This window comes from Dryas octopetala, chromosome 1 (genome assembly GCF_963921425.1).
Source record: "Dryas octopetala chromosome 1, drDryOcto1.1, whole genome shotgun sequence".
Taxonomy (NCBI): Eukaryota; Viridiplantae; Streptophyta; class Magnoliopsida; order Rosales; family Rosaceae; genus Dryas; species Dryas octopetala.
Window position 1 is genome coordinate 15,430,848 of NC_141366.1, and position 27,578 is coordinate 15,458,425.

General features: G+C 36.4%; 4 protein-coding genes across 5 annotated transcripts; 3 read left to right on the forward strand and 1 right to left on the reverse strand.

Annotated features, from left to right (window-relative positions):
• Positions 1-289: 289 nt before the first annotated feature.
• Positions 290-3,556, forward strand: LOC147298405 (uncharacterized). 2 transcript variants are annotated; one of them, XM_086247084.1, is made up of 6 exons: positions 295-761; positions 1,313-1,424; positions 1,524-1,695; positions 1,819-2,009; positions 2,559-2,687; positions 3,226-3,556. In XM_086247084.1, the coding sequence occupies exons 1-5, from the start codon at positions 367-369 to the stop codon at positions 2,682-2,684; spliced, it is 996 nt and encodes a 331-aa protein (XP_086103210.1). In that variant the 5' UTR covers positions 295-366; the 3' UTR covers positions 2,685-2,687; positions 3,226-3,556. The 2 variants fall into 2 exon arrangements, with proteins under 2 accessions (XP_086103219.1, XP_086103210.1); XM_086247093.1 differs by lacking the exon at positions 2,559-2,687 and having other exon boundaries at positions 290-761.
• Positions 3,557-3,824: 268 nt separating this feature from the next.
• LOC147298406 (putative lipid-transfer protein DIR1) lies at positions 3,825-4,753 on the forward strand. The gene is made up of 2 exons (XM_086229527.1): positions 3,825-4,403; positions 4,524-4,753. The coding sequence occupies exons 1-2, from the start codon at positions 4,097-4,099 to the stop codon at positions 4,526-4,528; spliced, it is 312 nt and encodes a 103-aa protein (XP_086085653.1). The 5' UTR covers positions 3,825-4,096; the 3' UTR covers positions 4,529-4,753.
• Positions 4,754-5,224: 471 nt separating this feature from the next.
• On the reverse strand, positions 5,225-10,038 carry NHX3 (Na+/H+ (sodium hydrogen) exchanger 3). Its single transcript, XM_086245649.1, has 14 exons — positions 9,708-10,038; positions 8,846-8,964; positions 8,649-8,746; positions 8,441-8,500; positions 8,265-8,311; positions 7,981-8,175; positions 7,831-7,877; positions 7,639-7,705; positions 7,354-7,454; positions 7,146-7,247; positions 6,389-6,533; positions 6,232-6,294; positions 6,049-6,132; positions 5,225-5,907 (listed from the first exon to the last, which is right to left on the reverse strand). Exons 1-14 carry the CDS (start codon positions 9,870-9,872, stop codon positions 5,626-5,628), a joined length of 1,575 nt encoding a protein of 524 aa, XP_086101775.1. The 5' UTR covers positions 9,873-10,038; the 3' UTR covers positions 5,225-5,625.
• A 9,625-nt stretch (positions 10,039-19,663) lies between these two features.
• Positions 19,664-26,741, forward strand: LOC147298408 (glycerophosphodiester phosphodiesterase GDPDL4-like). Its single transcript, XM_086242566.1, has 9 exons — positions 19,664-19,918; positions 20,586-20,879; positions 22,290-22,405; positions 22,535-23,036; positions 23,381-23,419; positions 23,570-23,854; positions 24,419-24,561; positions 25,039-25,522; positions 26,167-26,741. The coding sequence occupies exons 1-9, from the start codon at positions 19,807-19,809 to the stop codon at positions 26,472-26,474; spliced, it is 2,283 nt and encodes a 760-aa protein (XP_086098692.1). The 5' UTR covers positions 19,664-19,806; the 3' UTR covers positions 26,475-26,741.
• The last annotated feature ends 837 nt before the right edge of the window (positions 26,742-27,578 follow it).

A 27,578-nucleotide genomic window follows, 5' to 3' on the forward strand; every position in this document is an offset into this window, starting at 1 on the left:
TTTTTTTTTTTTTGGTAGAAGGCTTAGGCTTTATTTCAAAGAATCATATGTGAACAAGGGACCTGACTTCTGAAGACCAAGTAGACTGATAAAGGTGTTGAGTTTGCATTTAGCAAGATTCAGGTTGGTGGCAACAAAATATTTGTCCGAAACATATGATGATTGAAGAAGACGACGCAAAACCGAAAGAGAGAGAACGAGAAAGTACCCACGACTTATTCAAAAGACAGAACTCAAAGGGCTGTTTGGTCATTTCAGATCCAAAAACAAAGAGAGAGATAGAGAGAGATAGAGAGAGAAAGGGATAAGCTAAACAGCAAGCACTCAGCACAGAGAGAGAGAGAGAGAGAGAGAGAGAGAGAGACAATGGTGACAGAGCAAGAGATATCGCAAGCTTTACAAGCCCTAATCCACGAGTCCACTACAAACCCTAACACCCCGACCTTCACCACCATAAACGAAGTCGTTCAGCAGCTGCAGTCGAAGCTCGGCCTCGACCTCTCCCACAAGACCGACTTCATTACGACCCAGATCCATTACCTCTTCCGATCCCACCCACCCCAACCCCAACCCCAACCCCAGCCTCAACAGCCCAAAGACCATTTTGCTCTCCACCAAAGCCCTAATTACCACGCCACCCCCACCCCCACCTCCTCCGCCTTCCAAACCTTCTCGTCCCAGCCTCCACCTCCTCAGACGCACCCCGAATCCGCCTCCAGAGCTCCCGCTTCCGTTTCCGGCTCTGACACGCCCAAGGACAGGTTTCTTTTTTGTTTTTTGTTTATGGGTAATTTCTGTTTGGTTCCCGAGAAAATTGAGGGAAGGGAAAGTGGAATACTATTTGCACATTGTCAATTAGTGCTTTGGGGGCAACTGGGGTTTAAGGAAATTAGAAAATTGTCTCCATTCAGATTTCGTTTGTTGTATTAAGAAAGGTCCTCTTAAGTTAATTTCATTCATGTTTTCCTGCCGTCTGTTTGGCTTTTGAGAAAATTTAAGCAACAGTAAGAAAATCGATAGTTTGATTGTTATCCTTTGTAAAGGTGTAAGCTTTATGTTATTTGGGCCGTGGGCATTGGTATGCATGTCTTACTGTAGAATGCCATTTTCAGTTCTATTGATTTTGGCGCGGCAAGGTTGTATATGATTTTACTCTAAGCATATAGTTGGTCTCGTACTTTATACTTATTTCATTCAAGTATTGGGCTCAAAGCAAATGATAGCTAGCAAAAAGTGCTTACATGATGTAGTTGTAATAGCAGTAATTTGATATTTGAGCTAATATTGCAGTGCTTTTATCATTTTTTTGCAGCTCTAAACCTAAACCTAAGAGAAAAGGTGGCCCAGGGGGTCTAAACAAACTTTGTGGTGTTTCGCCTGAACTTCAGGCCATTGTTGGCCATCCAACTCTCCCTAGGACTGAGGTTCAATCTCATGCATTAGTGCTATTTGCTAGAGTTTGTTTATTATCTCGTCTTGAGGTTTTTTATTTTTTATTTTCTCTTGGTAACTGTTGATTTCAGATTGTGAAGCAACTGTGGGCTTACATAAGGAAAAACAATCTCCAAGATCCTGGTAACAAGAGGAAAATTATTTGCAATGAGGAGCTGCGGTTGGTTTTTGAGACAGACTGTACTGACATGTTTAAGATGAACAAGTTGCTTGCTAAACATATAATTCCACTTGAACCATCAAGTATGTATTTCGTGTAACGGTTTCCTTTGTGTGTGCATGAGCCCACACACTTGTGTCTGTGTTTTGTGTTATGCGTGTATAATTTGATGCATGTCTAAGGACTTGATGTTTTGGTGCTCTCAGAACAGTCGGCTCCCAAGAAGCCCAAGGTCCCCAAGGTTGCTGTGGAGTCTGGAACAAAAAATACAGATTCGGGTCCTTCTTTGATAATATCTGAAGCACTTGCAAATTTTTTTGGTGTTGGTGTAAGGGAGATGCTCCAATCGGAGGTTTTAACGCGTATCTGGGAATACATAAAGGCCAACCATCTGGAGGTAGGTAACCACACACCCCCACCCCCCAAAAAAAAAAAATAGTAGAGGTAGATAACTGGTGCAAGCCTTTTTTATGCCATGCTGTTTATTTGAAGTTTTCTGTTGCATTGTTGAATGTTGAGTATAGTGTCTTTAACAAAGTTTGGCACTACCTTAGTACTTGTTTATCTGTTAGCGTCAGTGGTGCACATAGTTTTAATTTGTCTCTTATGCCGGATCACTCCTCTTTATGAAGCATGGTGGATAGTAGTCGGGGTGAAGGCTGGATTTCTCAAGAGTTTTCTTAATAGTCAATCTGCAGATAATTCAAGATGTTTTAGAACTTTGTTTGAGCATTTAAAGAGAGAATGATTTGCACCCTACATCCAATGACATGAAGGCTGTGCATGAATCTGATTTTTTTTTTTTTTTTTTCCGTCTAACTGTAAAATTCTTTTTCAGTCTTTAATCCTGAAATTTCTTGAAACCTGATAAGTTCACAGATGAACAATGGCGGCAATTGACTATATTAACCCTTTTTTTTTCCACCCTGTTTAAATGCATCTCTAGGATCCTCTAAATCCGATGGTTATAATATGTGATGCAAAGCTTCAAGAGCTCTTTGGTTGTGAAAGCATCTCTGCATCGGGAATACCAGGAGTTTTGGCACGTAATCACATATTCAGAAGATCGTAATAGGTTTGTAGACATTATTTTTATCTTTTATTTTTGAAAAGTAGGTTCTTGGATGTTAAAGTTATTATAGTTTTTGTGGTAATGTTCTCTTGCCAAAGAGTCTCGCTACATAATCACACATACAGACGATAATGTATCCCATTAATGTTTTAGATTGACAGTCAAACATTATAACATGCCAGACTTTTTGGCAAGAGAACAGTTTTTGATATTCCAAAAATAGTATTGCTTCCTTTTCCTTTTCATATACGAAGAGAGAATTTTATATTCTTGATTTTAAGACTTCCTGTGGATCAGAGAATGGCATGTGGTAATCTTCATTTAGGGGCCTGAATAAACTCAAGTTTAATGGCTCTGCTGCTTATTCTTGTAATTGTTCCTTCCTGCATCTCAGATAATGATTTGTTTTCATTAGATTCATTTACCCATATGTTGAATTTTTGACCTTTTGTCTACATCATTGCTCCCCTTTGATTTTTTTAATTAGTTATATTTTGTATTAGCCCACAAGATTTGACAGAATGTTGATTATTTCTTGCAGTTGCAGATCTTTGGCGTGATAACTTATGCGCCAGCCTTGGGAGAAATTGATATGGGTCGATGTCTTTTACTTTGAGCATTTATATGTTATCTTTTTAGCTCTTGTTTGTAAGTAGTGACAGTATGAAAATGTACTATGGGGGGTTCATGGCAGGTCTTATTTTGCAAATGGCGCCATGGTTTGTCTGACTTGTTCTGTTAGGTTAGGGTGAGCTTTGGAGTTTCTAACACCTGTAAAATAGCAGACAGTAGAAAACAAAGGCAAATGTAAGAAGATGTTATTAACTCGTTTTCAGTTATGATTTTATGAATGTATTTATTTAGTCATTGGATGTTGCAGCTTACAAGTTGCTTATGCAGTGCCATATTCAGCTTTTGGCTTTAAATTATATCTCTGTGAAGCCCTCCTTCGTGCATAAATTTTGTGGGGCAATACTAATATTAAAGCTTCTCTCTTGTTTTATACATGTATTCAGAATTTATCTTAAATTGTTCCAACTTTAATACGCTTTTTTTTTTTTTTCTCTCTCTCTCTCTCTCTCTCTCTCTCTCTAGACAGTGGCAACATAAGAATGTTATGTTGTCAGAGATCTGGCTTATTGATTTATTTTTTTTGGTCAAAGCTTATTGATTAACTCTTAATTGATTGTTAGTTCAGATTCACGGTCTGGAAATTCTCTGGACCACCCGTGACTGACTTCAATGTGGGACAAAAATTCGCAATTGTTTTAAAAAATATTATATTGGGTATGTTCTTTATTATGCTTATGCGCTCCGTGACTGACTCTCTTACCACTTGGTTCACATGACACTCCCCATCTCTCTTCTATAAATCCACTCCCAGATAGGAGAGCTAAATAGTGAGAAAGAAAATGGCAAGGACTAGTGACAGAGTTTTGTTGCAATGGGCGATGGTGGTTCTGTTGATTGCACTTGTGGGTGGAGCCAGGGCTGTCTCCATATGCAACATCGACTCTGACAAGCTAAACGTTTGCCGCGGGGCAGTGAGCGGCAAATCAGCTACACCACCGTCCAAGAAATGTTGCGGTGTTGTGCACCAAGCCAACTTGCCCTGCCTCTGCAGCTACAAGTCTGTCCTCCCTGCGTTTGGGATCAATCCTGCACAAGCTATGGCATTGCCTAAGAAATGTGGCATTAAAACACCTCCCGAGTGCCGTGGTAAGATACCAAAGCATGCATGGCTCTAAATATTGTCATTTTGTCATGATTTGCAATTGCAATATGCTTTTTTTGGTTGCAAGTGTGAGTTTCTAACCATTACTTTTTGGTTCATTGCAGTTTGAATCACCAACGGTTGCAGCCATTGCAACAACAATAAAACTATTTGGACCACGTTTTGGTACCATATTGTGTACCACATCACTAATAAAGTGGAAGACTAACCTCCTGTATTAATGAAGTGATACTCCTTGTAGCATTACTCTTTCAACAAAAATTGTTATCTTACCATTTCCTATTTCTTTCCCAAGTCATGATTTGAAATGTTTATATTGTTTTCCTTGTATGTTTTGAAACATTTATATGCAACCTTTAGTTTTATCCTTCTTTCACTTTGAATTTCTGTTACTGCTGAAAGCATTTGTACCAGTAACTTCTCTTTGTTGGAACGCCAATAGTACAATTGAATTCGAGTATTGGTCACTGCAAAATTTGGTCCCTTCCATTATATTTTCAAGAATGAACCAAGTCATACCAAAAAGTATTATTATGGAAGTCATAATGATGGGTCATGAACTTATGAGCATCAACGAGTCTTTTCTCCAGTTGTCTGCAAACAGACCCTCATCGACTTCCCTAAGCAATTCTATGCTCTAAGTTCACATATAGGTACAACCCCTCATTGGACCTTACAAATCAACAAAAAAAGTAAGGAATGAAGAATCCAAGTCGAATCACGATGCGATTAGAGAATGAACAACAATAAATATCAAGTAGAAAGTTGCAAATTCCATGAACAACATCCCATCTGGTTGCAAGATTCATCGCTGTGATAAATATAAGTTTATATAACCCATGTTGCTTTTGGTTTAGCATATGGCAAAAGATATGCAGTTGGCATCACATCTCCCACCACAATATACACAAAGTTTTGCTAGTTAAAACACTTATCTGCAGCCTCAATGATTCATTGTGCCCCCCCATACACAAAAGTATCAGCTACCACCTCGGACTCATAGAATGTCAAAAATGGGGAAGTTACACATATGCCGTCCTACAAAATTAAGCATCTTCATTTCATAGGTGCATAGAAAACCCAGAGCAGATAGATTACTGCACAACAAGCTGATCTGCCCACTTCTACCATTAGGACATGATTGTGTTTCCTTAGGGTACTTTGAATTCATTGCTGTGATGCACTTCAGTTAAAGGCACTTAACAGTTAACACGCAGGCTGATTGCCAAGTGGCCCACCAAATAGGGGTCTCATGTAGGCATCATCAAACCTCCTCCAGTAAGAGTGTATGGTATGTACAGGACTCTCCATCAACATGGACAAATTATCTTGTGCACGAGACAAATTGGTCGCAACAGATTCTTCAAAAGAGAGCAAAGGCAGGTTCATATCCTCTGAAATGTCCTTTGACTCTTTACGCTTGATGTTGCTAGTCGTTGTGTGGGGACGCAGATAACTTATAAGTGGCTTTGTCAGAAAGCCGAACACCTAAATCAAAGTGATGCCATTATAAACATTTGGAGGTATAGAACTCATACTTACTTTTTTCTTTTGGTCGAGAACTCATACTTACCGACATGTTACTTGACATTCTGATAAAAAAAATCACAAGAAAACTGATTTGCATACCACTGTACTGAAGAGAACGACGATTATTGTGTTAGTAACCATCGTAGCATTGATTGGATCCCATGTGACACCAGAATATGTGAACTTCACGAGTCAAGTGCATTCCGAGAGATCACACAATGAGTGCTGTTAGTTACATTCAAGTAATTATCAACAACTCATAATAGAAAAAAGTGCACACACCTGTTTAAAAGCCAAAGCAATAGAGACAGCCCCTCTGATTAGCCCCGCCCACCATATGATTACCTACATTAAAATCAAGTTCAAAATCAAAACAACCATCAATCCTTTTCTAAAAAAATGCATAGAAAGATTATCAGCTAAGGTCGAAAAATCTAACCTGGTGTTTGAATGAAATTGAAGATGCTCTCTCAGCCCGTCTATTCATGTAATTGGAGAACATTGAGAGAGGGAATACAAATGCAGCACGTCCAAGCAATATTAATAAGATTATCGTACTATAGATGCCCATTGAATCCCCAAAACTGCAAGAAATACAAAATTTAAGAGAAATCTATTGTAGAAGACACCTATAAGTTATTTAAACTTGATAAATGTTCCTGAAAAGATACTATTAAGTGCAACATCAGTTCAATCAAACTGAATTTTTTTTCTTCCTATTCTTGAATTGTGAATCAACATGTTTTAGACAAGGGTACTCCTAGTCTTTTTGCAGAACAAAGTGCCATTATAAAAGAAATTTGCACCCAACAGCATAAACTTAAAAAAAGGGGAAGGGGGCAAGAGCAGGTTGAGAGAAGGGATTTATGCATAAGAATATTGGTGATCCCTAGCAGCATAAACTTTGTTATTATTGTAAAGACACCCTATTTTTATTTGCATGCACTAGAAACAAGTCAGATATGGTGGGAAGTTTTTCAGTTCAGATTCCTTCTATTCATAATATTGCACATACATCATATGCGTATTAGCTACGATGAAGATTTATTTTGTCGCACAGAAAAGCGTGCATCAAACAAGCAGCCATGCCCCCAATAAACAATAAATGGTACCCAAGTTGGATGATACAAGGCATGTGGAATTTAGTCAATAACTCTTTGAAATATAACTGTATTAAATTTCCAGAGGAAGAGTACCTTAATTTAGTTATCTTCCACTTCTCAATGTCAAGAGCATCCATTCCCACATAAAGAAATATAAACGTTTCTGCAATAAATGACATCATTGCAAATACATGCCTAAAAATGAGAAGGTAAGAGAAGTCAGATGAAATTGCTGGGATATAGGAACTAATATATGAACCAAGATTTTTTCTAAAATCCAACATAATCAGTCCATACATGCCTGGTTGTGATTCTTGAACTTTCAGTGACATTATGCCATGCATAGTGTGACATTACAATCCCACAAAAGAAAACAGTGAGAATTCCACTCAAATCTAACAGCTGCATATCAATCAAATTTAAGGAGGTTTTCAGCTACATGGTGAAATAGCTAACCAGCTTCGAAGTACATTTCTTCACAGCTTAATATGATTGAATAAGAGAATCTGTGAGAGTAGTACTCAAGCGCAAGTGAATTATTGAGCTTTCAAAAAAATGGAAAGTAAACTGAAGTACACTTCGTTACCTCAGCCACCATGTACGACAAATATGCCATTAGAACCACTAAGGATATCTCACGAATGCTTGAATGCCTGTAAGAGAGTAGAAAAGTAAGATTTTTATAGGTAGCACCTGACTTAAGATTAAGATCCGAGACTCCCCAGTACATCTATCACAAATATCTTTGCTCTGGGGGATGCATGAATAGATTACTAACCTTCCGAAGCACAAGGTTTTAAGGGCATATGCTGTCAAAAGTCCAAACTGAATCAAAACAAGAGACAAATTTAATCACCAAATGGGAAATGCTAGAATCTTGGAACCAGATAAGTGAGCTCATGTTGCACAATTTTCATATTAAACTCACTGCAACTCCAAGAGCAGTGCTTGTTGAGAATAGGTATAGAAAATCTCCAACGACATGAAGTCCATTCTTGCCTGTAAGCCTAGTAACATCAATCTTTTGAATTGTATTGAATAGGACAACTGACGTTGCATCATTCACCACTCCTTCCCCAAACACTAGGCTGTATAGTAAAGGAGTTTCATCTTGATGAAGAACCTACATTTGGATATAATATCTCAGCACATCCAAATATGGGAGTGGCTGGCCCAAATTAATTGAAAGAGAACATCTAAAACATGACAAACCTGCAGTGTACACACTGTATCAGTTGATGAAAAAATTGTTCCTACAGCTGTTTCAAAACAAAAGGTTCATGTAGAGCCAAAAGTTATCAGCAAGATTATATTATTGTAGCATATAAGTGGCAGTGCATATAATACATATAGCTAATGGTTTCATCAACAAGGTTCTCAGTTCTCACCGATATAGTCTCGTGCATTCAGGCCAACAAAGCCCAACTTAGGAAACAGCCACCAGGCGCCTATGACAAAAGTAACATTCAGAAGTTTAGAAGAGAATTAAACACAAATCTATATTAGCCCGGCATAGAATTAGAAGTTGGAAAAAATTTGAGGCATTGACTATATAAACTACAATAAAATATGTAATGAGGCAGATTCAAATATTACCAACTGTTATGATGAATGTTGAAATGAAAACACCAATCACCCCAAACATCAAGATGGTTAAGAAATTCTGGAAAAACTGTTTCTTCTTGACCTGAAATCTGACATGGTCAATAAACAATGTAAGTGAATTTGTATGTACGTTTCTACGAAGCCGACAAGCAAATGTAGGATTATCAGCCATAAGGAAGCTAAATTACCCAGCATTGAATATTATAGGTGGCAGGAGATATATAAAGAACAACTCTTCATTAAATCTCAGAATGTGAGAACTTTTCCCCTTGCTCACTAGCAAGATTATTGTTCCAGTTATGCATCCCTGTTTAAAAAATAAAAAATTAGACCCTGAAAATGATTAGCTAAAGAACATATTTTAATATCCAAATGCAAAATTCAATGCTCCCCAGTATATATTTTCAGCATCAAAATATCAGAAAAAAAAAAAAATGAAGCTCATTTATTTTATTTAGTTTTATGTTAGGAATTATCCACTCTGTCTGGCAACTATGTGTTCTACAAAGCCAGATAATGATAGAAAATCTAACAAGACCAACAATAGCAGAGGGCTTATTCAACTTATTAATTAAGCATTTCATGAGCTCCTGGAAACAGGCTGAAGCAGAGAGTTGTCCTGTAATTATATGCTAAATGTTTCACAATATCCACATATACTAAACTTTTTGGGAGACTAGCTAGGTGAAGAAAAAAGGTTACTAATTAAACTTGTTATGCATGGAGGCATGGAGCTCATAGTTAGTTAACACCCTTTTTCAATATTGAGCTGATTAATTATTTATAGGATGGGTACATAAACAATGTACTATGTGGTGTAAACTTAATGGACATCCATGTCTACCACCAATCGGTTCTTGGCCAATTGCAATAGGGAAAATAGTGAAAAAGGAGATTAAGAGCATAGATTAAGTATGATTAATTAGTGTTCTTAATTTAGCTTTAGCATTTGCTATAACCATTTAAAAAAAATTAAAACCCACAAACTTAAAAAGGAATTAGACAAAAACAAATAAAGAAAGAGAGAGATATATAGGGAAAGGGGGTTACGATGAAAATGGCAGTAATGGATTCGTTAACCCATCGATTTTCTTCCAACAAGTGGCCGATGACTAAGCAAAGACAGAGGACCGCCACAAAGAGTGAGACTGGCACCACCTGCGCGTGGTCGTGAGCTAAATTCTTTGCAAACTCATACGCCGCCGCCGCCACCATTTTTGTTTTTCTTTAACCAGAAAGAAAGCAACCGCCTTTGCATTCCACGAAACAACGACGTCGTATGATACGTACAAATTGCAGAACAAACAGAGTGTATATGTTGTGACTGTGACAGCTCTGTGTGTGTGAGAGAGACACAGAAGAAAGACCGAAGAGAGGAGGGTTTGCCCAGTAAACGTACGGAGTGTTGTTGAGTGTTTGTAGCTGGGGTTGACACGTGGGAGGACATCCATGGAAAGTGACACGTGGCGGAAACCCATATCATCAGCCTAGGCTTTGCATACGTCGTGCTAGCATGGAATGGAATTACTGTCGTTTTGTGAGTTAAGAACTTAAGAATCACATCATGTCCAGTTTCTAGGCCCAAGGATGTGTGTTTTGGGCTTGGGCCCATAAAGAACCAAAGCAATGAGCCAATGACAGATTACTCTACATAGAGCACAAAAAATAGCATACTACTCCACATAGACCAAAGCACAAAAAATGGCATATTACTCCACATAGACCAAAGCAAAAAAATGGCCAACACCCTAAAAAATAAATGGGAAAAACTTATATGTAAAAAGTGTATACACACCCACTCTCTTACAACATGTCCTCACATACTAGTCATGTGACCATTAATTATGAGATAGTGGGTGTATATACTCGTTACATACAAATTTTTCTCCAAAAAAAAATCATTTCGGTCTATTTTTAAGTTGTTAATCGGTCGACAACTGATACAAATCAATATGTATGGCCGCAAATCGACCGTTCGATGTTATTCTTAGTCAATAACACTTCTGTTATTGTGTCTGAAAAATCACGTAAAAATAATACTTATTCAAATATTTGTTATTGTTTTAATACATACACATACAAAAAAGGATACTTATACAAATTTTTATTGTCTTTCAACAAATGAATTAATCACAATTTAGCACACATACATTTCATTTTCTTTTTTTGCTACCGTAAACATTAAACCAAAATAGCACTGCATGCGTACATGGATATTCTATCAATTAATTTGACACAAATTTTAATTCAGTCCAAATTGTAATAATTAATTAACTATAAGAATACAATTTCAAAAATTAAATTCTAGAGATCAAAGGGAAAAAAATGGTCCAAAGTATAAGGATCGGAATTGTAATATCTTTGACCCGAATGAAAATTCCATTTTATAAGAAGTCTCAATGTCTCATTGTTAGTGGCATTATGTATTCTGGGCAAAGTGTCGACAGTTACTGGCTTGTTTGGGCTTGTCTTGGCCTGTTTTGTACAGAGGATTCTCACTTCAAGTTGGCTTTGATTTTTTGCCTTGAATAGATAACTGTTTCTCAACTTGCTCTGGCATGGTTTAGCATTCATTTCAAAAATATTTTGGTGCCAAAAACTGACAAAAAAACCCAATGTACCCATATATATATATATGTGTGTGTGTGTGGTTCAATCATTTTTGCTTCTTAAAGAAAATCACATGCACATATGTTAAACCAAGAATTTTGAGCTTACCAGCTTGCTTCCATTTTATGCTTACGTACCGTTTTCATGCATGGTTTAGTTTCAGAAAATTACCCTCTTAAGTATTAATTAGCCATATATATGCATCTTATTGATGGCATAGTGACAAAGTGAAAGAAAGAAAAAGAGGATGAATAAATTGTTAATATTATGGAAAATGGAAATTACGTACAACATGCTTCAACCTCATTATTAAATATTAATGGTGCTGAGCTAGTCTACTGACTTAGCTAGTACAGAGAGGCTATTATTCAATCGCAAAATACTGCAACATATATATTTTAGGTTCACATTGTTTTCCCATGTGCCACTCTCTACACACAGCTGGTACAAATTATTAGTGCTGGTACAAATTATTAGTGCTGGTCCAAACACAACTGCCTTTTTGTTTCAATATCTAAACCCAAAACATAGATTTGCCTTTTCTTTGCTCCAAACACAACAAAGTGATTAAGCTGAAAAACCAGTGCTGTTGCGGTGTTGCCTGTTGGACCACTATCTTGCCAATAATATCAATGCGTGGGGCAATAACAAAAAGAGCCCCCAAAACCCACAAAACTTTGAGAGGAATAATTGGACAAAAACAAGTTTATTGGAACTCTTCATCTCCCTAGTTGAGCCAATGTATTCTCATATTAAATTGATTGTTGATAAATGTTTTTCCACCTAGAAAATTAGGTGAAATGGATATAAATATTATATTTTTGGTCAAAATTATATCGTATATGTCATTTTATAAATTTATATTTGAATACGAAATTCAGAGACAGAGTTAAAATTTATAATTTGAAGTGGTCAAAATTTAAAAAACTCAAAGTGATGGGGGTCATTATTAGCTTAATCACAAAATTTGTGGGTCATATTACATGATATGTGTCATATATTAGGAGTTAGGAAAAGAGTTGGGGAGGGGGTTCTATATGAAGGTACACTTAAATCTTTAAATTTTATACTCTAACGTAGTTTTAATTTGAACTTGTAAAAATTATACCTTATACATGAACAACATTACCATTATATGTTGTCATGCTAAATGTGCCTATCATGGGAGTGCACTAACATTTTTCCAATAAGTCAACGTGCCCAAATCTTGAGAGTTGAGATGATATGATAGTGGTCTAATCATTATAAAACATCAAAATATTTATACCCACGTCTGGACCAAGGAAGGTTTGCCATTAAACGCAGACATTCACATCTTCGTGAATGAATGTCCCTTTCCTTTGATCGTTTCTACTCCTACGTCTATGCCCCCCTATTATACGCGGCTTTTAGTGGGCTTCCTCTAATATCCAATTTTCTTCAAACCACCAAAAAAAGAAAATGGCCAACAATTTGGAACCATCATTTTCATATTCGCAAAATAAGATCCTATCAATCATTTCCTTTTGTTGAATCAGAGCCGTCAGATTCATTTTTATTTTTCATCCCATGTGCTGCCCTTGGTGCTAGACAGCTCAAATAATAACCATCATATACATATATATATATAAGATATGCATGTTTGTAGATAGTATCATAGTAACTAGAGGTTAAATTTTATATTTTAACTACAAAACCATAGAGAAAAATGAGCTAAATCACTTGTTTTGTCTCATTATTTGACTTTGGATTTTTAAAATCAATTAGGTAAGGATATATATCACATAAAATATTAATTTAATATACACTAGCTGGCTAGCTGCAATAGGATCATGAAGAGTTGTTTTATTATTTTGAAAACCCCAGTGAAAAGATTGCTAGATCCTTTCATTAGTGTTTGGACCTAAGAAGATTCAAGTTTTAATTTGAGTTTAAATCTTGTTAGCAGTCATCTTGACAAATAATGATGTTTACTTATTTAGAAGTTTGGGTACGTGTAGATTATCTATCTGAAAAATTTAGATAACTAAGAATTTTAATTACATACAAAATTGATCATACGATAAAAATTAACATAACCAACAAGATATTGGGAATGTCGGACACATTGCGCCGGATAAACTAAATAGTAATCACAAAAAGGAAATCATGATTCTATATATAATGACATTAAAAATTCATTTTTATTCTATCAGTAATAGACTAAATCTTGGAAGACAACTTGAAGTTTTGGCAATGCTAGGAATTAATAAAAGGCCAAAACAAAAGAAGCAGAAATGAATGGTTTAGACATTAAGCAAGTTAATTAATACATGTCACAGTCAGATCGATGTGCTTGCTAACACAGCTGGGACTATGAGTTTAATTTCATGAAGTTAAGAAAGTTTCTGATCTTGGTGTAAGCAATAATTAATTCAATAAGAACCAATTCGTTGCCACCATAACAAAAGGTCAGATATCACTAATTAAAGAACTATTTTACATATGGGAAAGGAAAATCAATGACTCAAAATATCTTTCACACTCCTCCTAAAACTTTTGGCTCCTTTTAAAAAATGTGTTCTAAACCCTTTTTCCTTAATAAAGTTTGTTATAGTATATGAAGGAAAGACTTTAATTTGAGGTGACAATTTGGAAAGAAGGTATCCATCTAACTAACAATGCCTTTCACTTTTTTTTAATTTACAGAAACGCATGATCTTTTCAGGGTCTTTATTTGGTCCCTTTCACTACCACTTGTATTTATATTAATGCTATTGTCATGTCCCTAAAGTGTTGCTGTGATACAAGTTATTCTCCTATCTCTATATACATAACAATGTGTACCCGATCACCATATATAGATCAAGAAATTTTATGATTACCTACCGTTGGAAGGTCAATTTTGAATTCAAATACAATTTTTATTATATTGTATCAAAAACATCTAACAGGTTAATTTTAACCATTAGATAAGATATAACGGTAAATAATTATAAAATTTTCTGCTCTATAATGATCATATGAATATTTCTATCTATATAGATTATAGGCATAAATAATCTTACACAAATTTTTCTCACATATGCAATTGTGTGTGTCATTCGCATAAGAGTTTGCATACTCCTATGCCAATATTCTTATACTCATTACTGTCTTTTCAAAACTATTTTCTACGTATATATGACTTTGTAGATGGTCCTCGTCCATAATACAGCCAGCTAAGTATGACACTCATTATTCACTTAAAAAAAGAAAAGAAAGAAAAAGAGGATGAGAGATATTAGACCATAGAAAAAAAATAAAAATACAAAGAGTTCTCATTGCAAAAGATGGGCTGTCGCTGAAGAGTGAAGACTTTGTTTTAGGAAGGTTCTGCTCAAGTCCTGCAACTGTAATTAAATTTGAAGTCATTTGATAAGTTTGTTGATATTCCTTTTTGTTTTTTGTTTTTTACTGAATGTGTCTTTTGTTGGGGTTATATTCTGTCAGCAGACTCAGCACTAAAATTTCATTATTACAATATGTAAATATGTAATTGACCCTGTTTTTCAGACTAATAATTTGTTTTTTGTGCTGGGGACCAATGACCATGGCCAATTGCCAGGCTATAGCCAACTAATAGGATAGTCAATTTACGACTTTTGTCAACCACGCTAGGAAGATACATCAAATCACCTACTTCCCTCAACTACTGCCTAGAATCAATGCGTTTTTTTTTTTTTTTTTTTTTAAGATTTTAAAATTCAATTAGATATATCATATATACATAAATAGTCGAACACACGAATAGTCAAATACACAATATATTTAGAGGGCTGTTATTTGCACATTTTTTTTTTTTCTTTTTGCACACTCTTTCTAAAAAAAAAAAACTCAAGAAAAAAGACCATTTGGCCCTCCCCTCACCCACACACCCCATCCCCCTCCGTACACACCCCATCTCCATCTCCACTTCATCTCCATCGAAGCCCACCCCCCACCCTTTCTTTTTTTTTTTCTTCTTCACCGTCGAAGCCCACCCCTACCCTTTTTTTTCTTCTTCTTCCCCCCACCCCAACCACCTCCCCCCGAGCCCTCCCCTCCTCTCCGACTCCTCTCTCCTTGCCACCTTTCAATCCCTCCTCCCCCTCCTCCCCGCATGCACCACCTGCAAACAGCCACTACTTGCAGACAGCCAAAACAGCCACCACCACATTCTCTCTCTCTCTCTCTCTCTCTCTCTCCCCTTTCCTCTCTCCTCTCACCCAAGCAGACAGCCAAAAATATAAAAAAAATAAAAAATTGCAGCGGGTTCGGCGGACCAGTGCCGAACCCGGTGGTTTCGTTCGACAGGTACCTGTCGAATAGAATAGGATTGTTTGGTAGGTACCTACCAAACGAAATCACCGGGTTCGGCACTGGTCCACCGAACCCACTGCAATTTTTTTGTTTAAGTTTTCTTCTTTCCAGCGCGCGATGGTGAGCTAGCTGGAGTGGGCAGGAGAGAGGGGGTGGGTCGGGTTAGGGTGGGGGTGGGGGAGGGAGGGGGTGGTCGGGGTAGGGGAAAGAAAAAGAAGAGAGAGTGGGGGTGGGGAAAAAGAGAGCAAGAGAGAGAAAGGGAGAGAGGAGAAAGGAGCAGGGAGGGGGTGGGGTGGTCGCCGGTGGTGGTAGGCTGCTCGGCGTGGTCGGGGATGGGTGTGTGCCGGAGAGAGGAGAGGTGGGGAGGGAGGTGATCGGGGATGGATGTGTGGCTGTGTGTGTGTTGTTTTTTTTCTGTTTAGGAAAAGTGTGCAAAAAGAAAAATAGATGGGGTATAAGGTTTTTTCTCTTGAGTTTCTCTTTTTTTTTTTTCAAAAAGGGTGTGCAAAAAGAAAAAAAAATGTGTGTGAAAGTTTAGTTTAGGTGATCTATTCACTTAATTAACTTGATTAATTTTACTTTCAGTGATCGGACCCCAATTTTTGGTTTATGTGATTACTCACGAACTAGTCAACCAAACACAACTCAGACAGTCCAGTAACAAAATGTGAAACTCCACATTGACTTCTAAAAACCAAAAATCATTTCAGTAAAACAACACACATCAAACACACCAAGGATCAAGTGACATCCTATACACTCAGAGGATCCATCACAATAGGCATCCCAGTGTTATCCACAACTACAGTGGTGTGTGATTTTCTAAACAATTATATAAGGCATATATCAATTTTAATCAAATAGCTCCAGTACAGATTTGTGTTTAAAAGATGAGTGAGTCAGTAATCATAACAACACAAATATGGAAGACAGAAACACACAAGATGTTCACCCAGAAAAACCACAAAGGGTAAAAACTGGGGGTCTATCCAGCTGACCAGGCAATCCACTAAATCAGAAGTTCAATACAAAGGAGGGCACTCAGCACACAAGCTCAATCACTAAGTCCTAGACTAAGTGGCAGCTAGCTTACCCATTTTGTGCAACTTCCATACGCAAGGCAGATGGTCATTCATGAAGAAGGCAGCTCCACTCCAAGCTCATCAACCCATGGCACCAATCCGCACCAAGCTAAGTGGTTTCATCAATGCATGAACATGATATGCAAATGTAGGATTCACAAACAAAGATCAATCTTCTCAAGCTATCGGCATGAAAAGATCAATATTGAATCCTTCAAGTTAAATCTAAAATGAATGTGTTTGAAGTATGTATGAAGACATTTAAGCACTCAAACCCATATAGAATTTCAGATTTAACAAAAACAATTTCAGAAAATCTCTATGTGATTTTTCAAGAATTAAAAACCATTTTCTGAAAATTATGAAGATGAGCACCTCACATGGAAAATACCCAGCAGTGAAAACCCAAGAATCCACGCTCTAAAATTGGCTCATCAACGTACACAGAGATCTGAACCAAAACAGCCCATATACCCGTACACACTCACGCAAGAGGCATGTTCGCCCATGCCACGTGGAAGCCCATCAATGGCTGTCCACAAAAGACGGATTATGGGCATATTCCCTTTGTCCTAGAGGGGTATCCTAGTATTTACTAAGGATAGAAATAAGCAGCTGTCAAAAGGAATTTTGCATTTAAAAATCAGAATGTAGAAGATGATGAATAGTGTGTGTGCGTGAATGGGAAAGAGGAAATCAGATCTGAATGCTACAGTGGAGAAAACAAGTCTTGTGCAATGCACATGCATGTCTAATACTAAATAGAATATGGGCTTTCAAAGAATTGGGCTTAAAAAGCAAAACCCGAAATGACCCACTGTAGCAACTGTAATTTAAGTAACAGTCAGTAACAGTCACTGTACGTGAAAAACAGTGTTCATTATGATCAGTGAATGACTAGTCAAATAGACAAAAATCTGTTAATTTCATGAAATGAATGAAGTGCAGTATACCTTGTGACTTGTTCATTCTTGACTTCTTCAAAGCAGCAGACCTTGTCCTAAATCTAGCCTAGAGCTTGTGAGTGAATAAATACAAATTAATACAGTTGTTTTGACAAGGAAAATAGCCAACATTAACAAATCCTAGAAACTAACAGTGTGCAAATAGCAGCTCTCTAAATAAGAGCAAATGAATGTTACCGTATAAATACAGTAAATTGAAAGCAAATTGATGTAATTACCATAATACAATTGTGGCCCCTATATTTTGTACCATTTTTCACTTTAATTTTCGTGATCGAAAATTACAATTAAAATTTTCTGATTACATTCAAAATATGCAAATTCAAAAATCTATGAGCATCGAAAACTCTTTACAATTCCTATCCAATCTTGATGAAATTTGTATGTGACTTGACATGCTCAATCATCTTCGCGAAATTCATCTCCATTAAATACAATTAAAAAAGAAGTATTTATTTCGCCCCCATAATTTTTTTATTTTAATAAAATCTGCATAAGAAATTTGAAAATATATAAAACCAGCAAATGGCAAAAGTTCTCATCGACTCTATATATTCTAAAAAAATTTCTAAAAAACAAAAAATTGTAAAATGTATCTATGCGCCCAAGTTTGGTTTGTCCTGGACCTCCTGGCTTGCAACGGCTTGGTGCGTCCCACCCCAAACATGACTATTTTGCGCGTTCAGCTAACCTCATTGCAGGTTAACCAATGATTGGACGCCACGTAGACTTGGCCAGATTGGTGATACCCATGTTGTGGGCCCCACTCCTAGCTGTCCTCAATCAGCGGTTACAGTTCAGGCTTCTTGGGTTGGGTTTCTGGCTGGCTCAAGCCTCGAGCCATGATGAAAACTTGTTGACCTGTTCGTTGACCGGCCTCATCGTGCAAGCTACGGCGTGCGTATGGTTTTGTACTTCTGTTAAGGCATTAAGTGAAGAGAAAAAATTTATTTTAGTCTACAACCTCCTTTAACTATGATTGCATGGACAATCGTACGACTGTGACTACGTGATAATCACACTTTACTTGCAGAATGATAAAATTGGTTTGGCCAAACCTAAAATGATGATTAATTAGTTATTTGATTTTTGGGCTGTGGCCTCTAATTGTATTGAAAAAAGATAATCACATCTTACCTTATTTTTTGTTGATTGATATTTGGATTCTATTTATGCTTACTCTTTAGTCTTTATGATTTAGATCATAAGTTTTATAAACTCTTGGGTAGTTACAACTATATATAAAAAAAATTGTTTGGAAGCTATTGGCCTATTATTAGTGAAAAATACTTAATTAATGAGTGTGAAAATGAAATTAATGAATTATAATTAGTCCAAGTGGCAAGAGAATATGGAGTATTTGTTGAACAACGAATTAGAGTGTGTTCACTACTAAATTTGATTCATCATTGATATTGTTACTAACTTAATCACTTAGATTCAACACAAAATAAATACAAACCATAAGAATCCATCTAGGTATGAAATTTTATTTCAAAATATTTCGATGTTAATAAAAATAAATCTCCAACTTGTTGATTTATGAGTCATCTTTACAATGCAAAATTCTTTATCTTCTTTCATAATTTGTATTGAATTATACAATTTTATTATATTTAAGTCCAAAATTGAATTCCCTCAAATAATTATTATCTTTTGTTTAATGCATATTGGATAACAATGTACTCGGTGAGTGTAGCATGAGCTGGATGAGTCACACCTCAAACAATTTTAGTGGTGCAATGAAATGAGCTCACGACCTCTCCCTTGGAATCTTTTTTTTCCCGTCTACACAATTCCACAAAAGACAATGGCCGGTTCCGACAAAGACCGGCGCTCACGGCTCACCAAAGCCGAAACCTGAGCCGGCTCGCTCAATCAAACAACGTGGAAGCGCGTATTAATTACTAGTCACTTAGACCAGGTTCTTCATTGATGTAAACATCTCGTTTAATTAAATCCCAGACCAAACATTAATAATTAGTTATTATATTTTTAACAATTATATAAATAAAAATCCTGGAAAGCCAGCCTGAAAAAGGTCCAGAGCTCTCAAAGCTCCTGTCTCTCTCTCTCTCTCTGCTGAGCAAATCTCACACTCTCACACATTTTCCAAGAAGACCTGAAACTCCACCGTTTCGAGATCACCGGAAGTAGCTGAGCTGTGTGTTGGCCGGCGAGGTTTCTCCGGCAATGTGTAACTCACGCGCTCTGGTTGTACTCGCTCTTCTTCTGCACTCAGTAGTAGCTCTGGTCTCTGCTCAGGGATCTAACACTACTACTAGTCGATGGCAAACGCTTAGCGGTAAATACATATAATAATCTGCTCTCTTTGTGTGTGTGTGTGTGAGAGAGAGAGTGTGTCTGTTTTGCTTCATGTAATTTGCTTGAATTTTTTATCTTTCTGCTCAGTTAATTTTGCTGTTTGGTTGCCGAGAAAATGGAGGAAACGCGAAGTGGAATTTGAGTTTTGTTTAGTGTTTGGGATTTTGTTGACATTTTTGTTTCACTGCTTCTCAAATTAGTGTGCATGTTCAGCAATTCACTACCAGTGTTTGCAGTAAAATCTACTGCTTCTTTGCAAAGGGAATAAAGTTTGCAACAACTCTGTGAGCTTGCATGTTGTACAACTTTTATCCTTTGTTTTCTGTTTGGCAGCGGAAACAAACGCCCTTGGTTTGTAAACAGAGAGACCAAAAAATGACACTGAGCTTGGATTGGGCTAGCTAGGATCTTCTAGAATTGGATTTTCCTAAATATATATTTTCAGGGGATGTTCACCTGGTTTCAAAATGAAGACCCTTTAAATTGTAAACTTCCTGAAGCAACGATTTCTCGACATTTTTCATCATTTTAGTGGTTGGAAATGAAAACAAAGGACAATATTACTGCTCCCTTCAGATTTTCGTACAATTTTATTTTTCTATCCAACTATATGCTGAGTGAGCTAACTGGATTGATTTGGTTTGCAGGAGATGCGCCTTTGGTCATAGCACGTGGTGGCTTTTCCGGGCTCTTTCCTGGTTTTAGTTCAGATGCGTTCAGTTTGGCATTGGCCACTAGTGTACCCGATTTGGTCATATGGTGTGATGTTCAATTAACAAAGGATGGAGCGGGAATTTGCTTTCCAGATCCCTTGCTGAATAATAATTCTAATATTAAATTTGTCTTCCCAGAAAAGGAAAAGAATTACCTAGTTGATGGAGCTCCTACCCAAGGATGGTTTACGGTGGATTATACTCTCAAGGATCTAACAAATGTCTTTGGTGAGTACAAACTGGCTGAAACTGTTTCCATTATATGTTACATGTCATCTTCACACTCCTGTGCATGTGCATTTTATTTGAATATAGAAGTCATACAAAAGAAATTTTCATTCGATTTGAAGGATATACTTTCTTCTTTATCACTTATACTCCATCATCTTACTAGTAATTGAGAGGCCTCTGCCAAGTCTCCCACGAGTAAATTTATTCTTTTCCTATTATTGTGATGGGCTGCTTAGGTTATCACATATCAACCTTTTTCTGGTAACAAAAACAATCTACTTTTTCTTTTCTTATTACACTTTATGAATCTGATTGAGTTCACAGGCAGATATTAATGCAACACCTATAGCTGGTGATGGTTAACAACAAGGAAAGGCAGAGAATCCAAATCTTAAAACAAACAGGCCACTCCAAATTAGCTGGCTATGTTCATTTATATCATGTTTTTTGCTTTGTCATTTCATAATTATGTATTGTTGGTGTTTTCAAAGATTTTAGTACATTTGATTGAACCATCTCAATTTTCCTTTATTTCATATTGCGATTGATGTTTATGGTGTTTTTCTATTAAGACCGGTTCTATGTCTTTTATAGTTCCAATTTAAGTCCCAGTTGACTTTTCAAACCCCAAATAATAAGAAATTACAACTAAACCTAAGCCCTGTTACAGTCTTACACAATAATTTCTCATGTTAGACACCTATAAATCAGGGTGAGAATCCACAATCATATAAACAAAATACAAACGTTATATTTTGAATTTGAAATCCAAACATGATTTTTCAAATATACATATACGTCTCTTCAGAAAAAAGAAAAAGAAAAAGAAAAAAAAGAACAGTAGTGCTAGATATACCACATTTTTATACCATAATTTCATACCACCTTATGTGGCAACTTACATGGCATTCATACATTGGATACTAAAAAATAAAAAGAAAAACCCAAAAAGAAAAAGAAAAACTCTGTCCAATAAAATAATGACACGTGAGATGGTATAAGAATGTGGTATAAAAAATGTGGTAAGTATAGCATTATTCAAAAAAGAAAGATATGTTAGGGTTATAGTCTTAGAAAAAATGTCATATATATGCATATACAATGTGTATCACAGTGCGTATTATAGAAAAAAAAAAAAAGTATATGTCATAGTTCTAATATAGATATGTCAGACATACATTTACAAAGTTCCAACTTCCATTTTTAAGAGGATCCCTATTTTATTTTTAAGAAAAGAAAGAGACAAAATTGTTGGGGCCCATCTCACGATGCGGTGTCTTTAGCTGCATTACTTTGGCCATGCTTCATGTGTGTTACTGAGCACTGCTAAATTAATTACTCTGATTGCTGCTATTTTAGGTTTGGCAATTTTTATAATTTATCACTGATATCTTGTTAACCATACAGTTACACAGGGAATATATTCTCGAAGTAATAAGTTTGATAACAATTTGTACCCCATTCTCACTGTCGAAGAAGTGGCTACGCAAGTAAAGCCACAAGCCTTATGGTTGAATATTGAGGTAAATGGTAGACTGTTTTTCTTGTCCTTCAACTTGTGCACTTTTGTTTTAACCTATTTGTTTAGATTTGTAAAATTGCTTTCTCAGTTGTCAATTTGAAGCAACCTATTTTCTCTAATGCTTTTGCAGCATGATAAATTCTTCTCACAACACAACTTGAGTATGAGAAACTATGTGCTCTCTGTATCTAGAAAAGTAGTTGTCAGTTATATCTCATCACCAGAGGTGGCTTTCCTGAACAGTATTAAAGCACGTGTTAGTCCAAACACAACAAAGCTGGTTTTCCGGTTTCGGGAACAAGATGGGATTGAGCCTTCAACCAACCAAACTTATGGTGCTCTATTAAAGAATCTCACATTTATCAAGACTTTTGCCTCGGGAATTATAATTCCTAAGGATTACATATGGCCTGTCACCAAAGATCTTTATTTAGAACCTCACACTTCAGTTGTTTTGGATGCTCATAAAGAAGGACTACAGGTATTTGCATCAAAATTTGTGAATGACATACCAATACCCTACAATTACAGTTATGATCCAGCGTCTGAGTACCTGCAATTCATTGACAATGGCGATTTTAGTGTTGACGGTGTGCTTTCTGACTTCCCAATAACTCCATCAGAAGCCATTGGTAATTATCTTCTTCCTGCTCATAAGAATTTTGTTTAGCTAAATATTTTAATATGTGTACAAATTTTAAAGTATTGGTTTATTATGTAGTTCCCTCTTACCTGATATTATTCCTTTTGAAAGAAAATTCAAATTTTAATGCAAGAAAGGATTCATATATATTTGACTGAAATCAATGAAGCTTCTAATCTGATTCTTTGAAAAAAAATATTTTCTACGACGATCCCTTTTAACTGATCTATAAGGTAGTTATAGATGTTTCACAAAACATCTTAATTTAAGTGTTAATTTTATTGCTTATTCCAATTTATGTTTAATGACGATGATTTCTGTTAACTACTGCAGATTGCTTTGCTCACCTAGGAAAAAATGCTTCAGTACAGAGTACGTCATTGTTTTGTGGTGTTTCAATTTGAAAGTCGATCCTTTTCTGCTCAGCTAATTTTTATAGGCTGTCTGATTGTATATTTATTGACATGCACAATTCTTTGAGCATTATTTTTAATCTATTTCTTTCATCTTCTCATGCTCCAGCCAAGACTTTGGTTATCTCGAAAAATGGAGCAAGTGGAGACTACCCTGGTTGTACTGACTTGGCATACACGAAAGCAATTGAAGATGGTGTAGATGTACTTGACTGTCCTGTCCAAATGTCCCAGGATGGGATACCATTTTGCTTAAGCTCTATAAATCTTATAGAAAGTACGACAGTTGCTCAATCAAGTTTTAGCAACCTCACATCAGACATTCCGGAAATTAAGGCTGGAACAGGAATATATACCTTTAGCCTAACATGGGAAGACATTAAAAAACTAACCCGTAAGTTGAAATCATATCTCATTTGCTTGCTTGTCAGTGTGGCACCCCTCAAATTTTTCACTTTTCTCTGATCTCTTCACAAACCATAGGACCTTTGAGGCTTAAAGAGGTGTCATGCTTAGAACATTCATTCAAAGATTATTTTGAGACTGGAGATAAATGTTGTGTCTTCTTTTCTATAATTGAGACTGGTGTTACATATTCTCCTTTTTTCTTCTAAACGGTTAACTGAGAAAAGCCTAACCACTTTCTAATACACTTCTATATCTGGAATGCTGCTCCTTTTTTTATTTTACACAAAACTTTCACATAAATACTATGGACTCAAGAGAAAGAACATATATAAGAACTTGCCTTGAACATCATAAGTCCTTATATATGTAGAGAGACCCTTTAAAGTATATTTGTTCTCACTGCTCTTTTACTTTTTCTCTTACATGTTACCTAGCCTATTCAACTAGCGTGTTCTAATATCTTACCTCAGATTGAATTTATAGACAAGAACTCTTTTCTTGAACAATTATTTGATATCCCTGTATTAATTTTTTCTTGTTTTAACTGTAGCGACTATATCAATCCCCCAATCAGCATACTCTTTGTCCCGGAATCCAAGGTTCAAAACTGCTGGCAAGTACTTGACATTATCTGATTTTTTGGCCTTGGCAAAGAACGCAAACTCTCTTTCTGGTGTCTTGATCGGCATAGAGGTGAGCATTTGCTCCAAAATTTTACTGCCTACTCTGTGATTGCATGCTTTGATTTTGGAAGTTGCAATAGTTCTTTTTCCTAATTGGGATTCAAATAAACTTTCACCACGTACATGTCTACCATCACCATCACCATCACCATGTCATTGTCATTGTCGTTCTCTTCTTCACCATGGGCTCGGGGATCTTGTTGAATTCGGTGGATCTGAGAGAACCAACTAATGGTTGCAAATATGTCTGGATGTTATATCCAAGTGGGTTACATAGTAAATGTCTCATCTACAGTACATCATTTGTTTTGAATAATGCGCCGGGGCCAGTGCTGAATATTCTATATCTCACAATGGTCAAAACTCAAAAGTGACTCTTGGCCAAAAAAAAAAAAAACTCAAAAGTGACTTTTTGTGCATTACCACGGTACCACCCCTGATTCAAAACTTTCTAATCATGATGGCATTTTGTACTGCTTTCTTTCAGTATGCGGCTTATCTAGCAGAGAAGCAGCGATTAAGTGTAACAGATGCAGTCATTAATGAATTGAGCAAAGCTGGTTTTGATAATCTGACATCCCTAAATGTCATGATTCAGTCCACTAATAGTTCTGTTTTAAGGAAATTTAAGGAGAAAAGCAAATATGAACTTGTTTATAAGATTGAAGAGGATATCGGCGATGCCCTTACTTCAACTATTGTGGACATAAAGAAGTTTGCCAATTCTGTGGTCATCAACAAGGCCTCTGTCCTTCCTGAAAGTCTGGCTTACATCACAGGAGTAACAGATGTTGTATCAAAGCTACAATCAGCTAAGCTTCCTGTGTTTGTTGAAACCTTCAGCAATGAGTTCGTATCTCAAGCATGGGACTTCTTCTCAGATCCAACTGCAGAGATCAATTCTTTCGTCCAGGGATTCACTATTGATGGTGTCATTACAGACTTCCCTAAAACAGCTGCTAGATACAAAAGTAAGTGTATACTCTCTCTATATGTACAGTATATATTATCATTTGTGCCTGCGTCCCCTGAACTATGCCCCTCACAATATTTTTGATTCATTTCTCCCCTTACGTTCTGTGTTTCAAATTGCCCTGTTCTGTCAAGTTTGACATTGCTTACTTGGCAAAATTTTGATGGGCGCCACATCAGCTTGGCTAATGGAAAAGATGACAGACTTGATGAAATTGGGCAATTTAGGGGGGGGGGGAGGGATATGCATAATTTAGCCTTAGCATGGTAAAAATCCATTGTTCTTTTGGTCCATAGATTTCTGGACATAATTTGTTGCAGTTCTTTATCCTCCACTAGATGATCACGTCTTGGGTCAAATTTTGGAAAAAGTATATGCTAGTATTATAAATGTACTCTTATACCCCCAGATATTCTACCAACTCGGTTTTCTGGACATGAGAACATAGAAAATGAATAAAAGAAGGATATGAAAGTATAACGAACAGCAGTTTTTTTTATTTATTTTTTTTTATAATCTTGCATTTCTTTTAATTTTCTTTTTGTGGTTTGAGGCATCATTCGAGGTGAAATCGGCTGTGTTAGGGGTCATATTCAAATGTGCCATTTGAAACTGATATTTTGGCGCTTGATTTTAATGTAGGGAACCGGTGTTTAACTTTAGCTGATCCCAAAAGCATACCTCCCTACATGAACCCTGTTCAGCCAGGCAGTCTGTTACAAGTTGTTTCTACTGGTTACTTGCCACCAACTGAGGCTCCAAACCCAGCCCTGACAGTGAGTGATGTGACTGAGCCACCTTTGCCTTCTGTTGATTCGTCCCCAGCGTCTAGCCCAACCGGTGGATCTGCAGCAGCTACTCCACCAAAACCGAACGGGCAGCCCAAGACTGCCGCATGCTTGTTCCTCTCAACTCTGGCCATGCTTATTGCTACTCTTTTCCTGCTCTGAAACTCTGAGGCATTCACTCAATAGTGTGTGGTCTTGTAATTTTCTCATCTCATGGCTCTTGCTTGGAGCTTTTTTGCTGAATGAATGCACGGCTAATCAATTTTTTATTTTGACATTATTACTGAACAGCTGTGAATTCAATTGCTTTTGTTGTTGTAGGTAATGTTCATTCTTCCCCCTCGTAAATTAAGGATATACAAACTATGAAACTACGTAGAGGTAGATGTCATGATGATTTTATTTATTGTATGCAGCAATTTTCTGGTTTTTCTGTTTTGTTTCTGAAAGACATAATATATATTCTTTGGTGTGTATTATAGAATATAGAAATCGGGGTACTTTTGAATTTTTCTTTTAATTTTTTTTTATATAGTTACTTGATATCTCAGACTTTTTGGTACTTGATATTTTCTTAAAGATATTAAGAATATATCGAAGAATTTAATCATACATTCATACCTTCATCCCAAAAGTGAAGCAACCAACTGATCCAGATCGTCAGCTAGTTTATACTAGTGTTTTAATCTTAGGCTTCTTAGCTATGTATTTATTATCCAAGACTATAGAGTAAAAGATGAAATAATTTCGTAATACTTTGTGTATGTAAATGAAATTATATAATTCTTGAATTTATATTACATGGTTAAAATTAAAATAATAGAGAATCCAAATCCAATTATGGTCGTCTTTTACCTAATAATTTTTCGTCTTTTATCATGGTTTCTTTTCCTGTTCTCTAGCAGTGTACCTAATTCTATAGGCCATATTATCACGCAACGTGGTTTAAGGTAAGGATGCTTATTAATGATCCGTAATTAACCCAAGTTCAGGGGTTTAACGTCCATTGCAATAGGCTTGTAAAATGAGTTGGGTCGGGCCAGGTCAGTCCGGCTCTAAGAAAGAGGGCCTAACCCCCAACCTTGGGCTCTTTTGGCCCTAATGGTTGGACAAGCCGAGTTGCCTCTCAAATCTCATCATTGGTAGTGCTAAACATCCCTCATTTTTTTTTTCCAACTTTTCTTTCTCAACTTAATTACATAACATTTATACATTGGACACTAAAAAATAAAAAATAAAAAATAAAACCTAAAAAATATATATATC